Source organism: Nycticebus coucang, chromosome 17 (genome assembly GCF_027406575.1).
Source record: "Nycticebus coucang isolate mNycCou1 chromosome 17, mNycCou1.pri, whole genome shotgun sequence".
Lineage (NCBI taxonomy): Eukaryota > Metazoa > Chordata > Mammalia > Primates > Lorisidae > Nycticebus > Nycticebus coucang.
In genome coordinates, this window is record NC_069796.1 from 88,471,390 (window position 1) to 88,490,954 (window position 19,565).

The 19,565-nt window shown below is 47.8% G+C and overlaps 1 protein-coding gene across 2 annotated transcripts in view; it reads left to right on the forward strand.

Annotated features, from left to right (window-relative positions):
• Positions 1–19,565, forward strand: part of EVC2 (EvC ciliary complex subunit 2) — a 135,248-nt gene that overhangs the window by 73,771 nt on the left and 41,912 nt on the right. For both annotated transcript variants that reach the window (XM_053565924.1, XM_053565925.1), the window contains exons 12-16: positions 292–467; positions 8,721–8,880; positions 11,275–11,729; positions 14,597–14,801; positions 18,743–18,865. In XM_053565924.1, the coding sequence (XP_053421899.1) occupies positions 292–467; positions 8,721–8,880; positions 11,275–11,729; positions 14,597–14,801; positions 18,743–18,865 (1,119 nt within the window). The remainder of the gene's footprint in view (positions 1–291; positions 468–8,720; positions 8,881–11,274; positions 11,730–14,596; positions 14,802–18,742; positions 18,866–19,565) is intronic.

A 19,565-nucleotide genomic window follows, 5' to 3' on the forward strand; every position in this document is an offset into this window, starting at 1 on the left:
CGTGGCTGAAGGACAAGTGAGTGAAATTTATGTTCCGTTTCTTGGGGCAGTAAAGTTGCTCTGATAACCCTTCACCTTCCAGGTCCACAGTGCACTTTTCAAAGCCCTCATTTCTTGTTTATATATAATTTTCTTAAAAGCCTCTATTACGCACAGGAAGGTTAAAGGTGTTAATGTTTCTTTTCCTATATATATTCTCTAAAGGGAAAGCAGTATTTTAAGTGTCTAGAAAGGTTTTTCTCCAAATTTTAACTTGGCATGTCATCTCAATTTTTTTTTTTTTTTTAATAGGAGAATGTAGAAGAGTTAATGGACTTTTTCCAGGCTACTAAGAGGTATCATCTAAGTAAAAGATTTGGCCACAGGGAATACCTGGTCCAGAGCCTACAGTCGTCAGAGACCCGTGCGCAAGGCCTTCTGAGCACTGCTGCAGCCCAGCTGACCCACCTCATCCAGAAACATGAGAGGTAACCCCTGGAGCTGTCCCACTGATGTGAACTGTCTCAGTCTGTTTTCTGCTGCTATAACAGAATACCACAGACTGGGTAATTGATCAGTAGGATAGATTTATTTGGCTCATGGTTCTGGAGCCTGGGGCATCCAAGATCTGGTGAGGATCCTCATGCTACCCTGTTTCCCCGAAAATAAGACATCCTCTGAAAATAAGACCTACTTACGGGAAAGATAAGACGTCCCCTGAAAATAAGACCTAGCGCATCTTTGGGAGCACACCTTAAAATAAGATACTGTCTCGGAGAAACAGGGTACATCGTGACGTAGAAGAAAGGCCTCCCAGGAGAGGAAACGTGTGCAAGACAGAGCGGGGGGCCTGCTTCTGCTATAACAAACTGCATTAACCCATTAGTAAGGGCGGAGCTGTCGGGGTCCCTTCATGGACACCACTTACCAGGGCCCAGGACTGGTTGGTCTCTGGCCCTGGCTTAACTAGGTTCCTGACGACCGCTAAGCTACCTTGCTCAGGAACAACTGCTCTTAGGTGCCTGAGGGCTATTTCCTTTAGCTGAAGGGAGAGAGAGAGTCTTTGAGAGAATAAAGCAGTCTTCTTAGAAAGATAAATCTTAGTCTGTAGCAGAGCTTAGTGATCTTTAGCAGAGAGATGCCGTGCTGGCATTCTGCAGGCAGGAGAAGCGACAGAGTCAGTGATAGAATGCACACGCTCCTGACTGCCTTCTCCTCCAGCCTAATGTAAGGCTGATCTCCTGCCTCTCAACACCACAGGTGTAGAGACTGCCAATTCACCACTGCTCTCATCTCGCGAGCTCTCATGCTTGTTGGGAGCGCTAAATCCCTCTCCCTGCCCTTTCCACCAAGGTGTTCCATTATTGAACTATACAGGTATTTCTTATAACGCTCACTCCTCCTAGCGATAGGCTATACGGGCTGTTACACAGAGTCCTTATAACCTAGTCACCTCTTAACGGTCCCAACTCTTAATACTGTCCCAATGGCAATTAAATTTCAGAATGAGGTTTGAGGGGAGATTTAAACAATAGCATAAACAAACCACTTTGATAAACATTCTTCACTGAAGAACAAGTAATTCTGTTCATTCAGTGTATGTGATACCTGTTCCTTACTTCTTTTTTTTTGAGACAGAGTCTCACTTTGTCACCCTTGGTAGTGTGCTATGGCCTCACACAGCTCACAGCAACCTCCAACTCTTGGGCTTCAGTGATTCTCTTGCCTCAGCCTTCCAAGTAGCTGGGACTATAGGTGCCGGCCACAACGCCCAGCTATTTTTAGAGATGGGGGTCTTTCTCTTGTTCAGGCTGGTCTCGAACCCTGTGATCTCAGGGCAATCCACCTACCTCGGCCTCCCAGAGTGCTAGGATTACAGGTGTGATCCACCGCACCCAGCTACTTCTTTCTTAAAAAATTTTTTATTTTTGGGCGGCGCCTGTGGCTCAGGGAGTAGGGCGCCCGTCTCATATGCCGGAGGTGGCAGGTTCAAACCCAGCCCCGGCCAAAAAAAAAAAAAAAAACATTTTTGTTTTAATTACTATGGGTACATAATAGTTATATGTTACAGTAGTTAACCACCCAAAGGACTGTACGAAACTGGTCAACATACAGAAGTCGGCCTACTTGCTGATTTGTACACATGCGTGTCCAGTCTGTGAAAATTAGGTCAACGTAAGGAATTGGTCAGTGTAGGGAGGCAGTAAGCTATGGAGGTTCTGCTGTATTTACAGGGCACATGTGATGTTAGGCTACAGATATACAATGTGTATTAGTCAAATCAAGGTAGTTGGGGTACCCGTCACCTCAGGCATTTATGCTTTCCTTATGTTCAAAACATTCCAATTCCATTCTTTTAGTTATTGTAAAGTATACCCTAACTTACTGTTGATTATAGCTACTTTGTTGTGCTATGAAATATTATTCCTTGTATCTGACTATATGTTCATACCCATTAACCATCCCCACTTCATTCCCCACCCCTCTGCCCTTCTCAGCCTCTGGTAACCACCATTCTGTCTCTGTGATATCAATTGTTTTTAATATTTGGCACCCAAATATAAATGAGAACATGTGAGATTTTCCTTTCTGTGCTTGGCTTATTTTATTTAATAGAATATTCACATATTCATCCACATTTTTACAGATGACAAGATTTCATTCCATTCTGTGGCTATATAATGTGCCGCTGTGTATATATATACACCACACTTTCTTTATGCATTAATCAGCTGATGGGCACTTGGGTTGATTACAAATGCCGGCTATTGTGTGTAGGACTGTGATAAACATGGGAGTGCAGATGTCTTTTCCATATACTGACTTCCCTTCTTTTTTTTTGCAGTTTTTTGGCCTGTGTTGGGTTTGAACCCGCCACCTCTGGCATATGGGGCCAGCGCCCTACCTTTTTGAGCCACAGGTGCTGCCCCCAAATTCCCTTCTTTTGCTCGTATACCTGGGAGTGGGATTGCAGAGTCACATGATAGTCCTATGTGTAGTTTCTTAAGGAAGTTGTACTCTGTTCTCTGTAGTGGTTGCACTAACTTCCATGCCCACCAACAGTGTAGGAGGGTTCCCTTTTCTCTCCATATCCTTACCAATATTCATTCTTTCTTGACTTTTGAATAAAAGCCATTTTAACTAGAGTGAGATGATATCTCACTGCAGTTTTGATTTGCATTTCTCTGATGACTAATGATGTTGAGCCTTCTTTCTTATCCTTGTTAGCCATGTGTATGTCTTTTTTAAAGAAATGTCTATTCAGATCCTTTACCCATTTTTAATCGGATTATTTGATTTTTTCCTATTGAGTAGTTGTTAGCACTCCTTATATGTTCTGATTAACCCCTTCTCAGATGGGTAGTTTGCATATATTTTCTTCCATTCTGTGAGTTGTCTTTTCACTTTATCGATTGTTTCCTTTGCTGGGCAGAGCTTTTTAGTTTGATGTAAAACCCATTTGTCTCATTTGTTTTTGGTTGCCTGTGCTTGGGTGTTTTCCTAAAGAATTCCTTGCACAGACCAATGTCCTGAAGCATTTTTCCAATGTTTTCTTTTAGTAGTTTCATAGTTTTAGGTCTTCGATTTAAGTCTTTAAACCATTTTAATTTGATTGTTGTGTGTGGTGAGACAAGGGTCAAGTTTCTTTTTTTTTTTTTTTTAGTAGAGACAGAGTCTCACTTTATGGCCCTCGGGTAGAGTGCCGTGGCGTCACACAGCTCACGGCAACCTCTAGCACTTGGGCTTAGGCGATTCTCTTGCCTCAGCCTCCCGAGTAGCTGGGACTACAGGCGCCTGCCAGAACACCTGGCTATTTTTTTGTTGCAGTTTGGCCGGGGCTGGGTTTGAACCTGCCACCCTTGGCATATGGGGCCGGTGCCCTACTCACTGAGCCACGGGCGCCGTCCAAGGGTCAAGTTTCATTCTTCTGCATATAGAGATTCAGTTTTCCCAGCACTGTTTATCAAGGAGACTGTCCTTTCTTTACTGTGTGTTCTTGGAACCTTTGTGGGAGATCAGTTTGCCATAGGTGTGTGGGTTTATTTTTGAGTTCTCTATTCCGTTACATTGGTTTGTGTGTCTGTTTATATGCCAGTACTCCGCTGTTTTGGTTACTACAGCTCTGTAGTATAATTTGAAGTCAGGGGATTGTGAGTCTTTCAACTTTGTTCTTTTTGCTTGGGATGGCTTTTGCTATTCTGGGTCTTATGTGGTTCCATATAAATTTTAGGACTATTTTTTTCCATACCTGTGAATAATATCATTGGTGTTTTGGTGGGGATTGCACTGAATCTATAGATTGCTTTGGGTAATATGGACATTTTAACAAGCTTGGTTTTTCCAATACATGAGCATGGATGAATTGGAAAATGAATTGAAAATGAATTGGAAAATGAATTGGCACTCTCTGAAGTTTTGGAAAGGATGACACAGGCATTGGCCTGGTCACTACCACGGGTGTCTCGCTGAAGACACTGGCCTGGTTACTACCATAGGTTTCTATTTTCGTATGTCCTCCTCAGTTTCTTTCGTCAGTGTTTTATAATTTTCAATGTAGAGATCTTTCACTTTTTTGGTTAAATTTATTCCTGGGTACTTTGTTTTATTTGTTGCTACTGAAAATAGGGTTACTTTCTTGGTTTCTTTTTCAGATGGTTTTCTGTTGGCATATAGAAATGCTACTGATTTTTATATGATGATTTTGTCTCCCACCACTTTAGCTATTTTGAATGTTTTTGTCTGAAAGGTCACATACCTCTATCACTCTTGGATTGGTCACTGGTACCTTAGTTAACTCTTTTAGTGAAGTCACGTTTTCCTGAATGTTGTTGATGTGTGTGGATGTCTGTTGATGACTGGGCATTGAGCAGTTAGGTAATCATTTTAGTCTTCACAGTCTGGGCTTATTTGAATCCATGCTTCTTGAGAAAGCTTTCTAGATATTCAGAGAGAATTGAATATTGTGACCTAAGTCTTTGGTCACTGAAGCCATATCAGCACTGGGGGTGCCCCAAGCTCAGTAATGCTGTGACCCTTGCAGAGAGTGATACCACTTGGTGGGCTTGGGTAAGACACAGGAGAATTCCCTGGCTTACCAGGCAGAGGCTCTCACTCTCTCCCCTCACTGTGTGTGCTGGGCTGCCAGAGTTGGGGGAGGAGTGACATGGCACTCTCTGATGGCCACCAGTGTCCAAGCTTATGCAAAGCCCATAGTGACCATTGCCTGGTTACCTGTGATGTTTATTCAAAGCCCCAGGGGTCTTTAGTCAGCAGGTGGTGGTGACTCCTGCCAGGCCTGGGTCTTTCCTTTCAAAGGAGCGTGTTTCCTTCTGACCCAAGGTGGGTCTAGAAATGCCATCCAGGAACTAAGCCTACACTGGGGTTTCAGATGTCTGGTTGGTACTTTATTTTACTGTCGGTGAGCTTGTGCCCAACATGCAAAAGAAAGTTCTCTGAACTCTTCCTTTTTTTTTCCTTTCCCCAAGTGGAAGAAGCCTCTCCCTGAGTGGCACTCTCTGAAGTTTCGGAAGGGATGACACAGGCACTGGCCTGGTCACTACCACGGGTGTCTCGCTGAAGACACTGGCCTGGTTACTACCGTAGGTTTCCTGTGCACCCAAGTCCACTGGCTCCAAGCCAGTACAGCTGCAAGAATTGCACCAGGACTGCAGCCTTTCTGGCCTGACTCCCTTGGAATTTAGTTTAGGCCCCGACCATTTTTTGTCTGCCAGTGGTGGGGTTAGGGACTCGGTTTTTGTGTTTACTTTGCTCCTCTTCTGCCCAGTCTAAATGTCCCCTTGGTGGGTACCAGCAGAATTGTGTCCTGTGCTGTTTCTCCACGCCAGGGTGGCTCTGAGTTTCATTGCAAAGTCTCAGTCACTTCACTGTCCTTCCTCTGGGGACACAGATCATCTCTCTGCCCAGGGAGCTGGTATAGCACGGCCTGGAAATGTGGGAGGGTGGTGTAGACCAGGCCAGACTGTCCTTTCCGCCCCCTTCAATGCCTTGTTTCTTGATATAATGTCAAATACCAGGTACTTTGATCCCTTCCTGGGATCTGGTTCTTCTGAAGGTGTTTCCTTGCAAAACAGTTGTTGAATTTCATGTTGGCCGAGGGACGTTCGGGGGCATTTCTTATTGGCCATCACACTGTGTCCCTTCTCCCCTTACTTAAGAAGAATTCTCTAGCTGTAAAAATCCTTTGCATTACAGAATTTTAACTATATACACAACAGTCAAGGTGGTCTAATAAGGAGCCCCCCGTGCTGCCATCATTTGGCTCTAGCAGGTGTTGACATGATGGAGCTGTGTGCTTGCCTGGATTATTTTGAAGCAAACCTCCATCAACATTTTCTGGAGAAATCAATGATGGGGGCTCACATCTACCATGTGATGGAAGAACCATGTCTCTGAGACCTAGCTCACTGCTGGCTTTGTTCACCTTTGCTATTAGGTATAGATACAGCACAGGTCATCCTGGATTCTGCATGGGTTTTCTCAGCAGCACCTGGGATGCCTCAGGGTCAGGTAAATGGTGACATTGCAGTCCCTCAACTCTCCATGGAGCCCTTCTAGGCTCTTCTTGGCTCTTCTTTGAGGTGACTTAATTGTAAATAATGAAATTATTCTCTTTAGCTTAGGAGAAGCTCTCAAATGAATAGAGATGTGACTGTGAAGTTGGCTTTCTGACCTTGACTATTTGTAGTTTTATGAATTGGTTTTATCACTTAGTAATTTTAGTGGGACTTTGCTCCTCTCCTGCCCTGTTTAATGAGGATTCTCTAAGGTGTAAATTACACAAACAGTCCCCACCTGAAGATGCTAATGAGCATAGCACTGCAATTTACTTGACATTCCTGATTAATTTGCACTCACAAGAAAAAAGTGGTTTCTTGCCTCAAATTGAAGTATCCAAATGCTGGTTATGAGCAGTGAGCGGGGAAGAATATTTCACCTCTTATTTTTAAATTTTCTTTGAAAAAGCCTGCACAGACTTACATTGCTAAAACATGTGTCTACTATTCGCTCCTCCAGAAGCTTCCGTTGAGGGTTTTCCCTGTGCCCAGGGATGCAGACAGGGAGGACCAGCAATGGAATGGTAGCAGAGAATCCTCGGTAGGGTTCTCCAGAGACACAGAACTGACAGAGTGTGTATATGAAACACACACACACAGAGGGTGCCAAAAATGCATGCACATTTTAAGAAAAGAAAATTTGTGTTAAAGTTTTAATACCCAAGTCCTGTTTAACTTCCACAATTACAAGAAATATAAGACACAATATTGGTATATGTTGAATATTACAATTTTAGCACAGTTTTTCTCTTTCTTAAAATGTATATATGCCATGTGTGTGTGTGTGTGTGTGTGTGTGTGTGCCGAGAAAGAAAGATTGACTGATTATTTGATTATTTGGTCACACAATTGTGGAAACTAAGAAGTCCCATTATCTGCTTCTGCACGCTGGAGCCCCAGGAAAACGGGACTTGTAATTTTGTAACCCGGTCCAACCCTCAAGGCCTGTGAACCAGGAGAGCAGATGGTGTAAATCTCAGTCCAGGACATAGGAAAGGTGAAATGAGATGTCCCAACTTAAGCTGTGAAGTAGAAAAAAAGGGACAGATTCCTCTGCCTTTTGGTCTTTTCGAGACCTCAGCATATTAGGTGATGCCCCCTACACTGGGGAGGACCATTTGCTCTCTTGAGCTCATCCAGAAACACCGTCACAGGCATACCTGGAAATACCATTTCATCTGGGCCTGTCCAGTGGAGGCACACCATTAACCACCACACAGAGTATTCCCTAATAGGTGTCATCCAGCAAGTGCCACATGCCCATGCTCCGTGCTATAGTTTAGGCCCTCATGAGTTCTTATCTGACCAAGCCTTCCAACTCCATTCTTTTAGTTATTTTAGAGTATACCCTAACTTACTGTTGATCATAGCTACTTTGTTGTGCTAGCCCTACATTCATCTCTTTGTCTTGCTTGTGTTGTTCCTGACACCAGGGTTGTTTTTAAATTAATTGTTTTTATTAAATCATGACTTTGTACATTGATGCATTGATGGGGTTCAGGGTACTGCTTTGATATACAATGTGAAATGCTTACATTGGACTAAGTAACACATCCATCACAATTATACTCATTTCTTAATAGTCTTGAAATGTACCATTGCATCATGCACCTTAGGTGAGGTCCCCCCAAATGCCCTCCCTCCTCCCATATTACCCCTCCCCTCCCCTCTCTCTCCTCTTCCCTTCTACTCTCTGGACTATAGTTAGGTTTTGCCATTCGTATGAATGTGTAGGTGATTATATATAGATTTCATAGTAGTATTGAGTACATTGGATACTTTTTTTCCCCATTCTTGAGATACTTTGCTAAGAAGAATATGTTCTAGCTCCAGCCAGGGTTTTTAATCCACCATCTCCTCTTGGAAAACTCTATCTGTACCACAGTGTTCTCGTGAATGTTGCTTTGTCCAGAACTCATGCTGCTTTCTGCCCTGATGGATGATCTCTCTCCTGTGTTGAATTTCCCTGCCTATCTCTGATGCCACTGACCTTGTTCTGCTGGGATTTTATGAATGTCTTAGCCGCCTGTCCTCCTAATCCTTCTGGAGGATAAAGATTTTTCTGATCCCAGCCAAACTAATACAGACACAAATTCTCGGCCACAGCAGCAAACTACAGGCGAGTCTGGGGACGGCACTGACTGAGTTTACATCTTTCCTGTCCAGAGCAGGGTACTTGGATGAAGATCAAATGGAGATGCTGCTGGAGAGGGCTCAGACTGAAATCTTTTCTGTGAAGCAGAAGTTGGACTATGACTTAAAGCAGGAAAAGAAAAAACTCCACCAAAAATTAATAATTAAGAGAAGACGAGAGTTGCTGCAAAAGGTATGTAAGGCATTGTGCTGTTTGTTCTTTGTATAACCATTTCTGAGGGCCAGGTGCTATGCCAGGCATTGCCATCAGCATGCATGGAAGGGCTACTGGGCAGGTATTTCATTGCGGCATCCACAGTTGATTGGTAGAGACTGTTTGGAATGCTGGGTCAAGCAGGGTTCTGCAGGTCCTATCTGCCTCTGTACAGTAGACAGTCATGTCTGCACAGGCAAGGGAATAGCTGGTTTGAGTGACAAATAGTGATGCTAGATACTAACATTTGTTGAGTGTTTTCTTAGCACTGTGCTAAGCGTGTTACATTAGATATCTTGCACAATCCCTATGTGAACTCTAAGAGGAAGATGTTGTTTTTTAGTTTTCTTTTCAATGAAGACACTGAAGCTCAGAGTGTTAATTACTGTAGTCAAAGTTGACTACCCAGTAAGTGGCACATGAAGCATGTGTTGGAGAGCTCCCAGAGCACGATGGGCTGGAGCATATAAATGGATGAGGGCGGCATCTGGAGCGGACCCCTGTGGGAGGTCGTGCCCTGCCAGTGAGGGCATGACGTGCCATGGTGAGAGCACGACCCTTCACCCAAGGATTGTGGGAACAGTGAGGGTTTTTAGACATAGAGTGAGAGATCAGATTTGTGATTCAGGAAGCTCGTGTTGGGTGGAGTTGGAGGAACCTGGAAGTATAAGCCCCTGGGAGGCTCTGGTGCTTGGTTAGGTAGGAACTGATTAGGGCCTAAACTACAGCACGGAGCATGGGACGCGTGGTACTTGCTGGATGACACCTATGTAGTAGGCTAGTGAGCTGGTACCACCTGGGGGGAGAAGAGGGGATTCTGAATTATTTTCAAATGTGATCAATAGAAACTCTGCTTTTTATTACCAAGCGTGGGCCCCCTGAAAGCCACGCTTCTGACCTTGATCACTGAAGAGTGTCACGTCCTTGAGCAGCACTCCAGTCCCCTCCCAGCCACTGAGTAAGGCATCAAAACAACAGGGCTCAAGACCACAGTTCCCTGACGGTCTGGCCCAATCCAGTGTTAGTATCCAGAGGGATGGTTGCACTCCAGATCTTAGAAGAGATTCCAGAAGGCTTCTGTGAATATCATCGCTGGCAGCTACTTTTGATAGATGCTGTAAGTGGCCCACAATTAACATATACCCTGTTTCCCCGAAAATAAGACAGTGTCTTATTTTAAGGTGTGCTCCCAAAGATGCACTAGGTCTTTTTCAGGGGACGTCTTATCTTTCCTGTAAGTAGGTCTTATTTTTGGAGGATGTCTTATTTTCCGGGAAACAGGGTAGGTCCATGAAGACAAAAATATACATATCCCTGGTGTTGAGGACACCACCTGACACAAAGTCGGAGCTTAATAAACACTTATGGAGTGAATGAATCGACACTTTCTTTTTTTTTTTTATAGAGACAGAGTCTCACTGTACCGCCCTTGGGTAGAGTGCCGTGGCGTCACACGGCTCACAGCAACCTCCAACTCTTGGGCTTACGCGATTCTCTTGCTTCAGCCTCCCGAGCAGTTGGGACTACAGGCGCCCGCCACAACGCCCGGCTATTTTTTTGTTGCAGTTTGGCCGGGGCTGGGTTTGAACCCGCCACCCTCAGCATATGGGGCTGGCGCCCTACTCACTGAGCCACAGGCGCTGCCCGAATCGACACTTTCTGTTTACCAGGGTCTAAGAAAAAGGGAAGAGCATCTCGTGTTCTCTCAAATATGTCTGAGCCTCTCTGTGGACCCACTGTTACAAATAGCACCACAGCCACCACCTTCCTGCATCTCAGCTTTTTCCATGATAAGGGCCTTTGTTTACCCCACCGTGCTGTTCCCAGGAATGTTCTGTCCCATTTCGTACTCAAAGGGCCTTTGCTGGCCTCCTCATTTACGTGGTCTCTCCATCTCAATTTCTCCCCCGCACCCATAATATCCCAGTTTATAGACATTCTGTGCCTGGCGCACAGTAATGACAACAGCAGATACTTACAGGTGTGAACTCCACACCAGAACTGTGCATGTTACAGTACAGTTAACACTCACAACTACTCTGTGACATCCCCATTTTACAGATTAGGAAATGGGACACAGGATAAGACTCTTGCTTTGGGTCATTCCGCTTGTGAATGAAGCAGCCAGGGTTAGCATGGTCTGTCTCCTGGGCCTGACCTACTCCATCTATTCCTGTTCAATGAGTGTTGAAACATGAAGTTTTCACTGTCTTTGGTTTCACTTCATAAAGGATAGTTTTCTACGTGTCAGGTTATGGGGGGGGGGGGGAAGGCTATCATCATTCTGTGTCTTAACAAATCTCCAAAGTGTTTTCTCAAAGGGCTACACCCAGCAGGCCCCACCCCATCTAACTGTCCTAAAATTCTTGCCAGCACAAGGAGCAGCGCAACGAGCAGCTGTCTGTCAGGGACGCCTTCCACGCAGCCGAGGACGTGGGCCGGTACCTGCAGCAGTGGCGGGGCTTGATGGCCGAGCACGGTACCGCCCTGGAGGAGCTGCAGGAGCGTCTGGACCAGGCCGCCCTGGACGACCTCAGGGCCCTGACCCTGTCACTGTTTGAGAAGGCCACAGAGGAGCTGCGGCGGCTGCAGAGCTCAGCATTGACCCAGGAGCTGCTCAAGCGCAGTGTGCCCTGGCTCTTCCTGCAGCAGATCCTGGAGGAGCACAGGGAGGAGATGGCTGCACGGGCTGAGCAGCTGGAGGCCGAGGAGAGGGACAGGGACCGGGAGGGCATCCGAAGCGTGCGGCAGAGGCTGAAGGACGACGCCCTAGAGGCCTCAGTGGCCGAGCAGGCCGAGCTGCGACACTGGGAGCGCTTGACCTTTGCGTGAGTGTCCCCGCAGTTCCAATCTCTCCCACTAACCTTTGTGCCAGAGGCTTCCCGCCCCAGGGTTATGGGGATGGCTGGACACAGGATACCCATCCCTGGACACAGGAGATGGACAGTGTTTCTGGGTCATGCATGTAAACTCATAGTCCGGCAGTGCCATGCAGGACCCCACACAGATTGAGCAGAGGGCAGAACCAGGGCCCTGGGAGCCAGGCTTGTAGTAACCAAAGGGCATGATGGCCCTGGCTCTGCCCTTAAGGGGGATATGATCTGCTTGTTTGAGGAATTCCACAGCTGCCGTGGGTCTGGAACCTGCTACACAGGGATGAGCGGGAACTGTGCTGGTCACCCCAGTGAGAGGTGCTGTTTGGTGAGGAGATCTTATCCTGGGAGCAGAGTGGGGAAGGGAACTTGCAGCCAGGCCAGTCTAGGCCCTGCTGACTCCATCAAATGTCAAGGCCCCGTGTCCTACTGAGCCTTTATTTTCCCTCTTTTCCACACGGCACCGTCTTTCCACTGCTGCTTTCAGTCACTGGTTCATTCATTGGGCTGTTTGTTTTTATTAACTCAAAAACCATGCAGTGACTTCCACTTTCTAGTAGGAGGTAGTAGGCCCCAGATGACTAACATTGCCCATGCAGAAAATAATGGATACATTGCATAAATGAATTGTCCAAAGACATGGGGAGCTGTGGAAAGGCGGACTAGTTGGAGTCAGATTCCAGAGAGGTCAGTATCCTGCAGGCCTTTACCTCCTTGCATCAGAAATTACCATTTTTTGTTTGTTTGTTTGTTAGTTTTTTGGTACAGTGTGAATGTTACTTTCTTTGCATCATCATCATCATTATTATTGCTTACTATTTTGATGTAGCAATTGTCTGATTCCTTTTCTGAATGTATTCATGTTCGTTCGTTCTTTACAAGGTTTTTGTTTCTAGTCCTTATCTTAAACGTTGTTATTGTTATTAAATTTTAAGTCTTTTTAATTTTGTGAAGACAAAAAAAAATAATGGAAACCTAATTAACACATGTATATGTAAAAACAAAAATTAAAAAAAAAAAAAGATTGCAAGAGGGACTTTACCTAACAATTGCAATCAGTGTAACTGGCTTATTGTACCCTCAATGAATCCCCAACAATAAAAAAAAATAAGGAAAAAAAAAAGAGCCCTCTGGTGGCAAAGTTCTTAATACACTGTGAAAAAAATATAATTTGTACCATTTTCTAATGTTAAGAGATTTAATTTTTAAATTTAGAAAGTACTAAATACTTTTTTGTGATTATCTCAGATATCAATCATAATGCATATATTGTGGGTCATAAATTTCCGCATTATTGTACCATATTTGCTTTGCATCAGTCTCTAAAGTCATTATAAAGAAATATGTAATATTTATAATAAAATATGCCAACCTAAAAAAAAAAAAAAAGAAATATGTAGTGACCATCCTTATCTTTACTTTTGTCAGTTTAAAGCCAATTGTTTCTGCAAATAAAATTTCAACTCTTGAAAAAAAAAAAATAAAGAAAGAAAAGAAACCAGTTACACTGACTGCATTTGTTAGGCAAAGTCCCTCTTGCAATCGTGTCTTGCCCGCAAAGGGTGTGGTGCACACCAAGACCCCACCACCTCCCTCCTTCTTTCTCTCTGCTCTCCCCTTCCCCCACCCCCACCATGTCCTTAATTGTCATTAATTGTCCTCCTATCAAAATCGAGTACATAGGATTTATGGTTCTTCACTCTTGTGATGCTCCGAAAGCACATTTTATGTAGCCGTTGTTGACCAAACGTTACCAGAATAAGCACACAGATCCATTTTTGTCTACAGATACTATTTGTTAAATGAATAAATGGTAGACACACATTGCCCAAAGGATGAAGGAAGAGAAAAGACGGCTCCCAGAATTGCCCTTTCCTGGGTCAGGGAGGAAATTCTGGCTAGAAGTTCCCAGCACACTTCTCCTTCTATCTCGGTGGCCACAACTGGCTCCAGTGAGTCTGGGAAAGTAGCAGGGGTCTTGCCAGAAAGGAGGGGGGAATGTTCTCAATCTCCACGTCTATAATTTGAGGGCTAGTTGGTGTAAGGACTAGCAGTGATGTAGGTAAATATGTTTGTTCCTTAGCCTTGCTTAACAAAGTGTCACAAACAGGGGAGCTGATTCTTCCACAGTTTTGGAGGCCAGAATTCCAAGACTCAGGTGTTGGTAGGGCTGAGTGCTCTGGGGCAGAGCCTGTTCCCTGCCTCTCCCTCCGCTTCTGGTGTTGACAGGCCTGCAGGTGTGTCACTCCCTCTGCCTCGGTCCTCACGTGGCTTTCTGCCTCCATGTTCATCTCCTTCTATTTTACTCCAGTCTGACCTCGCTCATCTTAACTTCTTTTAGGACACCTGCAAAGATGCTATTTCTAAATAAAGTGACAGTCACAGGTACCATGGATTAGGACTTCAACATATCTCTTGGGGGTCACAATTCAACCCACAATAGTCGATTGCTCAATGCGAGAGACCCCCCTCTTCCCTGAGTCTCTGCTCTGAGCCGAGTGCCTCTCCTTCATGCCGCTGGCCCGACTCAGTCAATGCTTTGTTGTCCTGCCTGTTTCCAAAGCGAGACCAGTTATCTTCAAGGTCACAAACACTGGAAGAGATACCCTCCTAGGATCTCCTCATACACCTCTAACTTCCCAGCCCCAGTATGATGCCGTGTCCAACACGAGGCACCTCAGTGCTCAGGAAGTGCGTGTGGAAGGGGCGCGTGGTTGACGAGCTCGCGTCACTCTCTACAGGCAGGGATTTGACCACTGACCTCCCTCTCCCAGCTTCGCGTTTTCTCTGAGTAAGAGCCTGTCGCTGTTCTCCCTCCACAGGAAGCTCTGCTCCTCGGCTTTCTCCCTGTCAGAAGAGCAGCTGCTCAGGATGCGGCAGGAGGTCCACGGCTGCTTCGCTCAGATGGACAGGAGCTTAGCCCTCCCCAGGATCCGGGCGCGAGTCCTGCTGCAGCGGTTTCAGACTGCCTGGAGGGAGGCAGAGTGCCTGCGGCTGGACCAGGCCCTGGCTGCCCCCGAGCTGCAGGTGGGATGGACATGTCGGGGGTGGAGGGAGGGCTGTCTCCCAGCCAGTGATGCTCCCAGGGTTTGGCCTCTTCACCTGCCCTCACGCCCTGAGCTCTTCTCAACTCATGCTGCCCCGTGGTCTCCTCTCCAGCTGTGTTGGCATCCAACTGTCCCAAAACTTTCAAGTTTGTCCTGACCTCTACGTCTATGGTGGCATATTGGTGTTGTGCCCAGGTCCCCTCACCCAGGGTGTACCACCCACCAGTGCCCATGGGTGTCGGCTGCTCCTGGCTCCCACCTGCGCTCTTCTCCTGAGGGAGCCACCTGGTCTACAACCTGATTCCCCCTCCTGCACCCTCCGTCAGCCACAGCAAGTGACCAGGGCAGGGTACAAAAGGCTCCTCTGTAAGGAGTACAATGGGGGTGCTTGACTCAGCTCAGGTGGGTCAGGAAAAGGGGGTCTCACGTGGGGTAGTGAAGGATGCCAATGGGCAGCTGCCTTGTAGTGAGTCCTTCTTATGTCCTGGGGACAGACAACACTGGGGAAGTTGCTGCTCCAAGAGCCCCTGTGGACCAGACCAGGCCATAGCTCGTGTGGCCCTGCCCTTCCTGTCCTGGTTCCCTGTTTCCTGCCAGGTTGCTCCTAAGGAGCCCTCCCACAGGAAACCATGTGCACCCAATCCCTGCCTCAGGCTCTGCCTCTGGAGAACTGAGCTAAGACAAGGTCATTGAACTTGCTGTTTCTTTGCTTTGTAATCTATTCAGGCCTCAGTGAAATGTCACCTCCACAGAGAGGCCTCCCCTGAGCACCTGTCCAAAATAACCCTCTCTCCAGGCACTGTTATCACATGGCTATGTTTCATGTCTTCCGTTATTTACCTTTATGGGAATGTCCTGGCCCATTGACTTGCCCACGGTCTGGGCTCCTGTTCAAAGCAATCTCCACAACCTGCTGACCTCACCACTCAAGCATGCTGCATGCACGGTGGGTGTGCCGCGAACGCAAAGCATGCTGCATGCACGGTGGGTGTGCCGCGAACGCAAAGCGTGCTGCATGCACGGTGGGTGTGCCGCAAATGATGCTGGCTTGTCCAACCAGCCAACCACCAAACGTGTACAGAACAGTGGGGCTTTGCTTCGGGTGACAGTATGTTCAGACTGAAAATATCAACATCACTTAAGCTTATATGATCTCCCCTGAAGCTCACCGTAGAGCCAGGAGGTCTCTATTTTACAGATGAGAAAACTGACCAGCAGAGGAAAAGTGAGTATACCTATAGGAAGTGGAGACCCAGGTTCCGGGCTGGCGTTTTCTGGCTTCAAACCCACTATCTTCCTTTAGAAAGAGAAAAAATTAAAAAAGAAAGAAAATCAGTGAATACAGAAACAACTTAGAAGCCTTTACATTCTTTTGATTTGAAACAAAAGGTTATTTTCTGTTTCTGTTTGTACCAGGGTGTGGGGCATACAACATGAGGATCGTTCAAGAGTAAAGGATGAATGATCAGAAAGTTAAGATTTTAGAACAGTAGAGGGAATACTCCACATCACTGAAGGCAGTGAGCCTGCTGCGTTCCCTACTTTTAAGCTGGTCCTTCTGTCATTTGCCTTGGTGGGACGGTGCTTGCTCCCCATTCTCCAGGAGGAAGGCCCAGGCCAGGAGGGCCCTGCTCTCAGCCGCTGGGCTCCAGCTCCCTTCACCAGACCCATCCTGAGAAAGCCTCTGAGCAGGGGGTGACGGAGGCTGCACGCAGTTTCCTGAGCACTGCAAGGCCTCGGGCAAAAATTTAATTTTTTATCTTCATCATTTCATCATCACATGGCTAATGGAGATCACAGGGGCATTTGGTTGTCTGATGGGTAGAGCAGAATTAGTGGAGGAGGCTCAGTATGTTGCTGTTTCCTCAGCCTCCCAACCTGTCTGTCTTCTCATCACCAGGAGGACCCCCCCATGTCTGTGTCTGTCCCAGGTGCTCCCCACTGACTTCTGTCTGGGTATCTAACGGAGGCAGAGGGAGGGCTGCATGGCCACAGGGCTCTCAGACTATTTATGGAAATGAGTTTCACAGGAGCCTTCAGGCCCTGAAGTTGATGACTGATCAGATTCGCTGCCATGCTCCTTCTGACCTTTCCCCAGGTCTCTCTGAGGGGACAGAGCTTCCACCATGTGCTTGAGGCTCCAGGTGGCCTGGACCCCACCCAGACCCATGCTGGGAAAGAGGGGTGGAGACATCCTGATTAGAAGCACTTGCCCATTTCCATGGTGTAAAAGGCCATGGTTCCTCCCAAGGCCAGTTTCGGGCTGCCAACCTGCTGTCACTGTGGAGTTGGGAAGAGATGTGCAGGATCAGCCCGCGGCCCTGCCCTCCTCCAGGCGGTTCCTCCCCAGCCCCATCCATACTCAGGGAGGGGACTCTGGGTCCTGTCCACCAGCCTGGCCCTGCTCCTAAGCAGTGCTGACACAGTGTCCTTTTTAGGCATTGTTCCTGTTAGGTTAACTCATGTGACATCTGAGGGAAGCCCCACCCGGGGACTTAAGTAGGTCTGGCTCAGGAATCAGGGGACTCAGGGCTGGTTCTCAGGACCCTGTGTACACTGTTAGACCTCTGGGGCTGTGCTCCTGGCCTCGCTTTCCTCCTCTGTCACATGGGGACATTCGAACTGTGTGAGCTGCCCTGAGTTCCCAGAGGTAGTTGCTTCCTCAGAGGCCCCAGAGCAGGCACTGAGGGCACAGGGTCCTCAGGTGTTCCCACCATGTTCAACCCTGGGAGCCTGGGGCAGCGTGGGCAGGCCTGCATCCCGGTCCCAGCAGCTCTGGGAGGTCAGGGGACCTCCAGAGATAGGGTGAGAGGGCAGAGGGCAGCGGGAGAGCTGGGAAGGTGGCTGCATGTCCTGGAGAGCAGCCGCTGCCGGAACGTAGCAAGCACCTTAGCGTGTGCTTGCTGAGTGATGGCGTCACTGTCACATGTGCTCTTATGTCACTACACATGAGGTGACGTCACATTGTGTGGTGTGGGGTGCTGCTATTGTGTTCTGTCACATGTCTGCTCTCACGTCCTGGTGTCTGTCATGTTCTCATAGCAAGCCCATGAGGACGATTCAGTTATCCCCATTCTCCTGCTGAGCAGACTGAGGCACAGCAATTGCAGCACCTGCTGTGCTCGCCCATCAACCAAGTGACGGCTTGCTCAGTGCCCACACCCTCACTCTCTAACATTGTAACCCGTGTTTGTCCTGTCTTCAGGGCCTGGAGCCCACTGACACTGTCTTGTCATTTGGGGCTCAGCCAAGGTGTCTGCTCATCACAGTTGAGAATGCAGGTTGTGCAGCTGCTGTCCCGGGAGGTCTGTCCATGCGAACTCTGGGCATGGGGCCTCTTTCCACTGGAATTTCCCCCCGTGCTCACAGCCTGGCACCTCTTTCCTGTGCCTCCCTGTGCCTTCCCTACCCACCCAGCATGACATAATGCCCGTGCACTGTCATTGCACCTGCCTTTAACCATCAGCTATCTGTAGGGTCCTTAGTCACACATTTCCATGTTTACTGATTGCTTTCTCCACTGTCAGGGAAACATCAGGAGAACGGGGACCTCATGTACTATGTCCCCGGCTCAGAGAAGCTGGCAGGTCTCCGGTCACGTGCCAGTTAGGAGGTGAACCCGGCTTGGGTCCCCTGTCTGTTGGGCTCCAGAGCTCTGGCTCTGCCCATTAGACGCCCTCTCTGGCCTTGGGTGGGAGGAGTCCCCAGGGCACATGAAGATTCAAGGTCCCGAGGCTGAGCTCCTTCCAGGAAAACATGCTTCTTTCCTTCCCCTCTGTCCTAAGGCAGAGTTTTGCAGTTTTGTGAGCTGCAGAAACTTCTCTTAGCCTGCGGAGGCCTGGGGGCTGCTGGACTCATGGGTGACCACGTGGACTTATAGGTGACTGCCTTCTCGCTGTGTGTTCTCTGGCCCATCTCTAGCAACAGTCCAAGGGGAGAAAGCCACGGTCCAAGAGTAAAAGCAAAATAGACCTTTTGAAGAAGTGCATTGAAGATAAAATTCACCTCTGGGAGGAACAGGCCCCTGAAGACCTGGTTGAAAAGGTCAGTACCAGCCTCAGCTGTCACTCCTCTCTGCACATGGCAGGCTCACAGCTACCCACTCGCAGGCCCACAGGACAAGCAGGGGGCTGTGCCGTCCATCTTCACCCGAGCACGTGGGTCCTCGGACCGGACCGGCCTTCCCACTATGCTTTCTTTCCTGGAGCCCCCTTCTTCCACTCTGCCTGGATCTCCCTGTGTCCCTTAGGCCTCCATTCAAGTGCTGCCCCTGCTGGGCAGGGTGGCTGCCCCCGTATTTGTGCCTGTCCCTGTCCCGGGGCATCTGCGTCTTCTGTCCCACTCAGTCTCCCTTGCAGCCCTTCCTCTGTGCTCCCACAGGCAGACTGGCCTCTCCCCGCAGCTGTGCTTTCCCCGTGAGGTTCCTGTGCGCCACACAGTCCCCTGGGCTGCTTTAGTCTGGGTTCTTCCCTCTTCCCAGAATTAGCTTTCCACCTTTTTTGACCTGGGCAAGTAACATTTGTCCTTGCTGCCCTAAAGTGTTGCCACCATCCTCAGGCGTCCTCTCTTCCAGGAAGCCTTCCCTGATCACCTAGTTCTTCCCACTTGCCCCACCTGCCCCCAGATCCCTTTCTTGTTGTAACACCTTTCACATGGTTCATTCATTCCTTAAGTGTTCGGGGGAGGCAGCAATGTCCCAGGCACCGCATTAATGAACTCTGGGGCCCCACCCCTGGGGACAGCA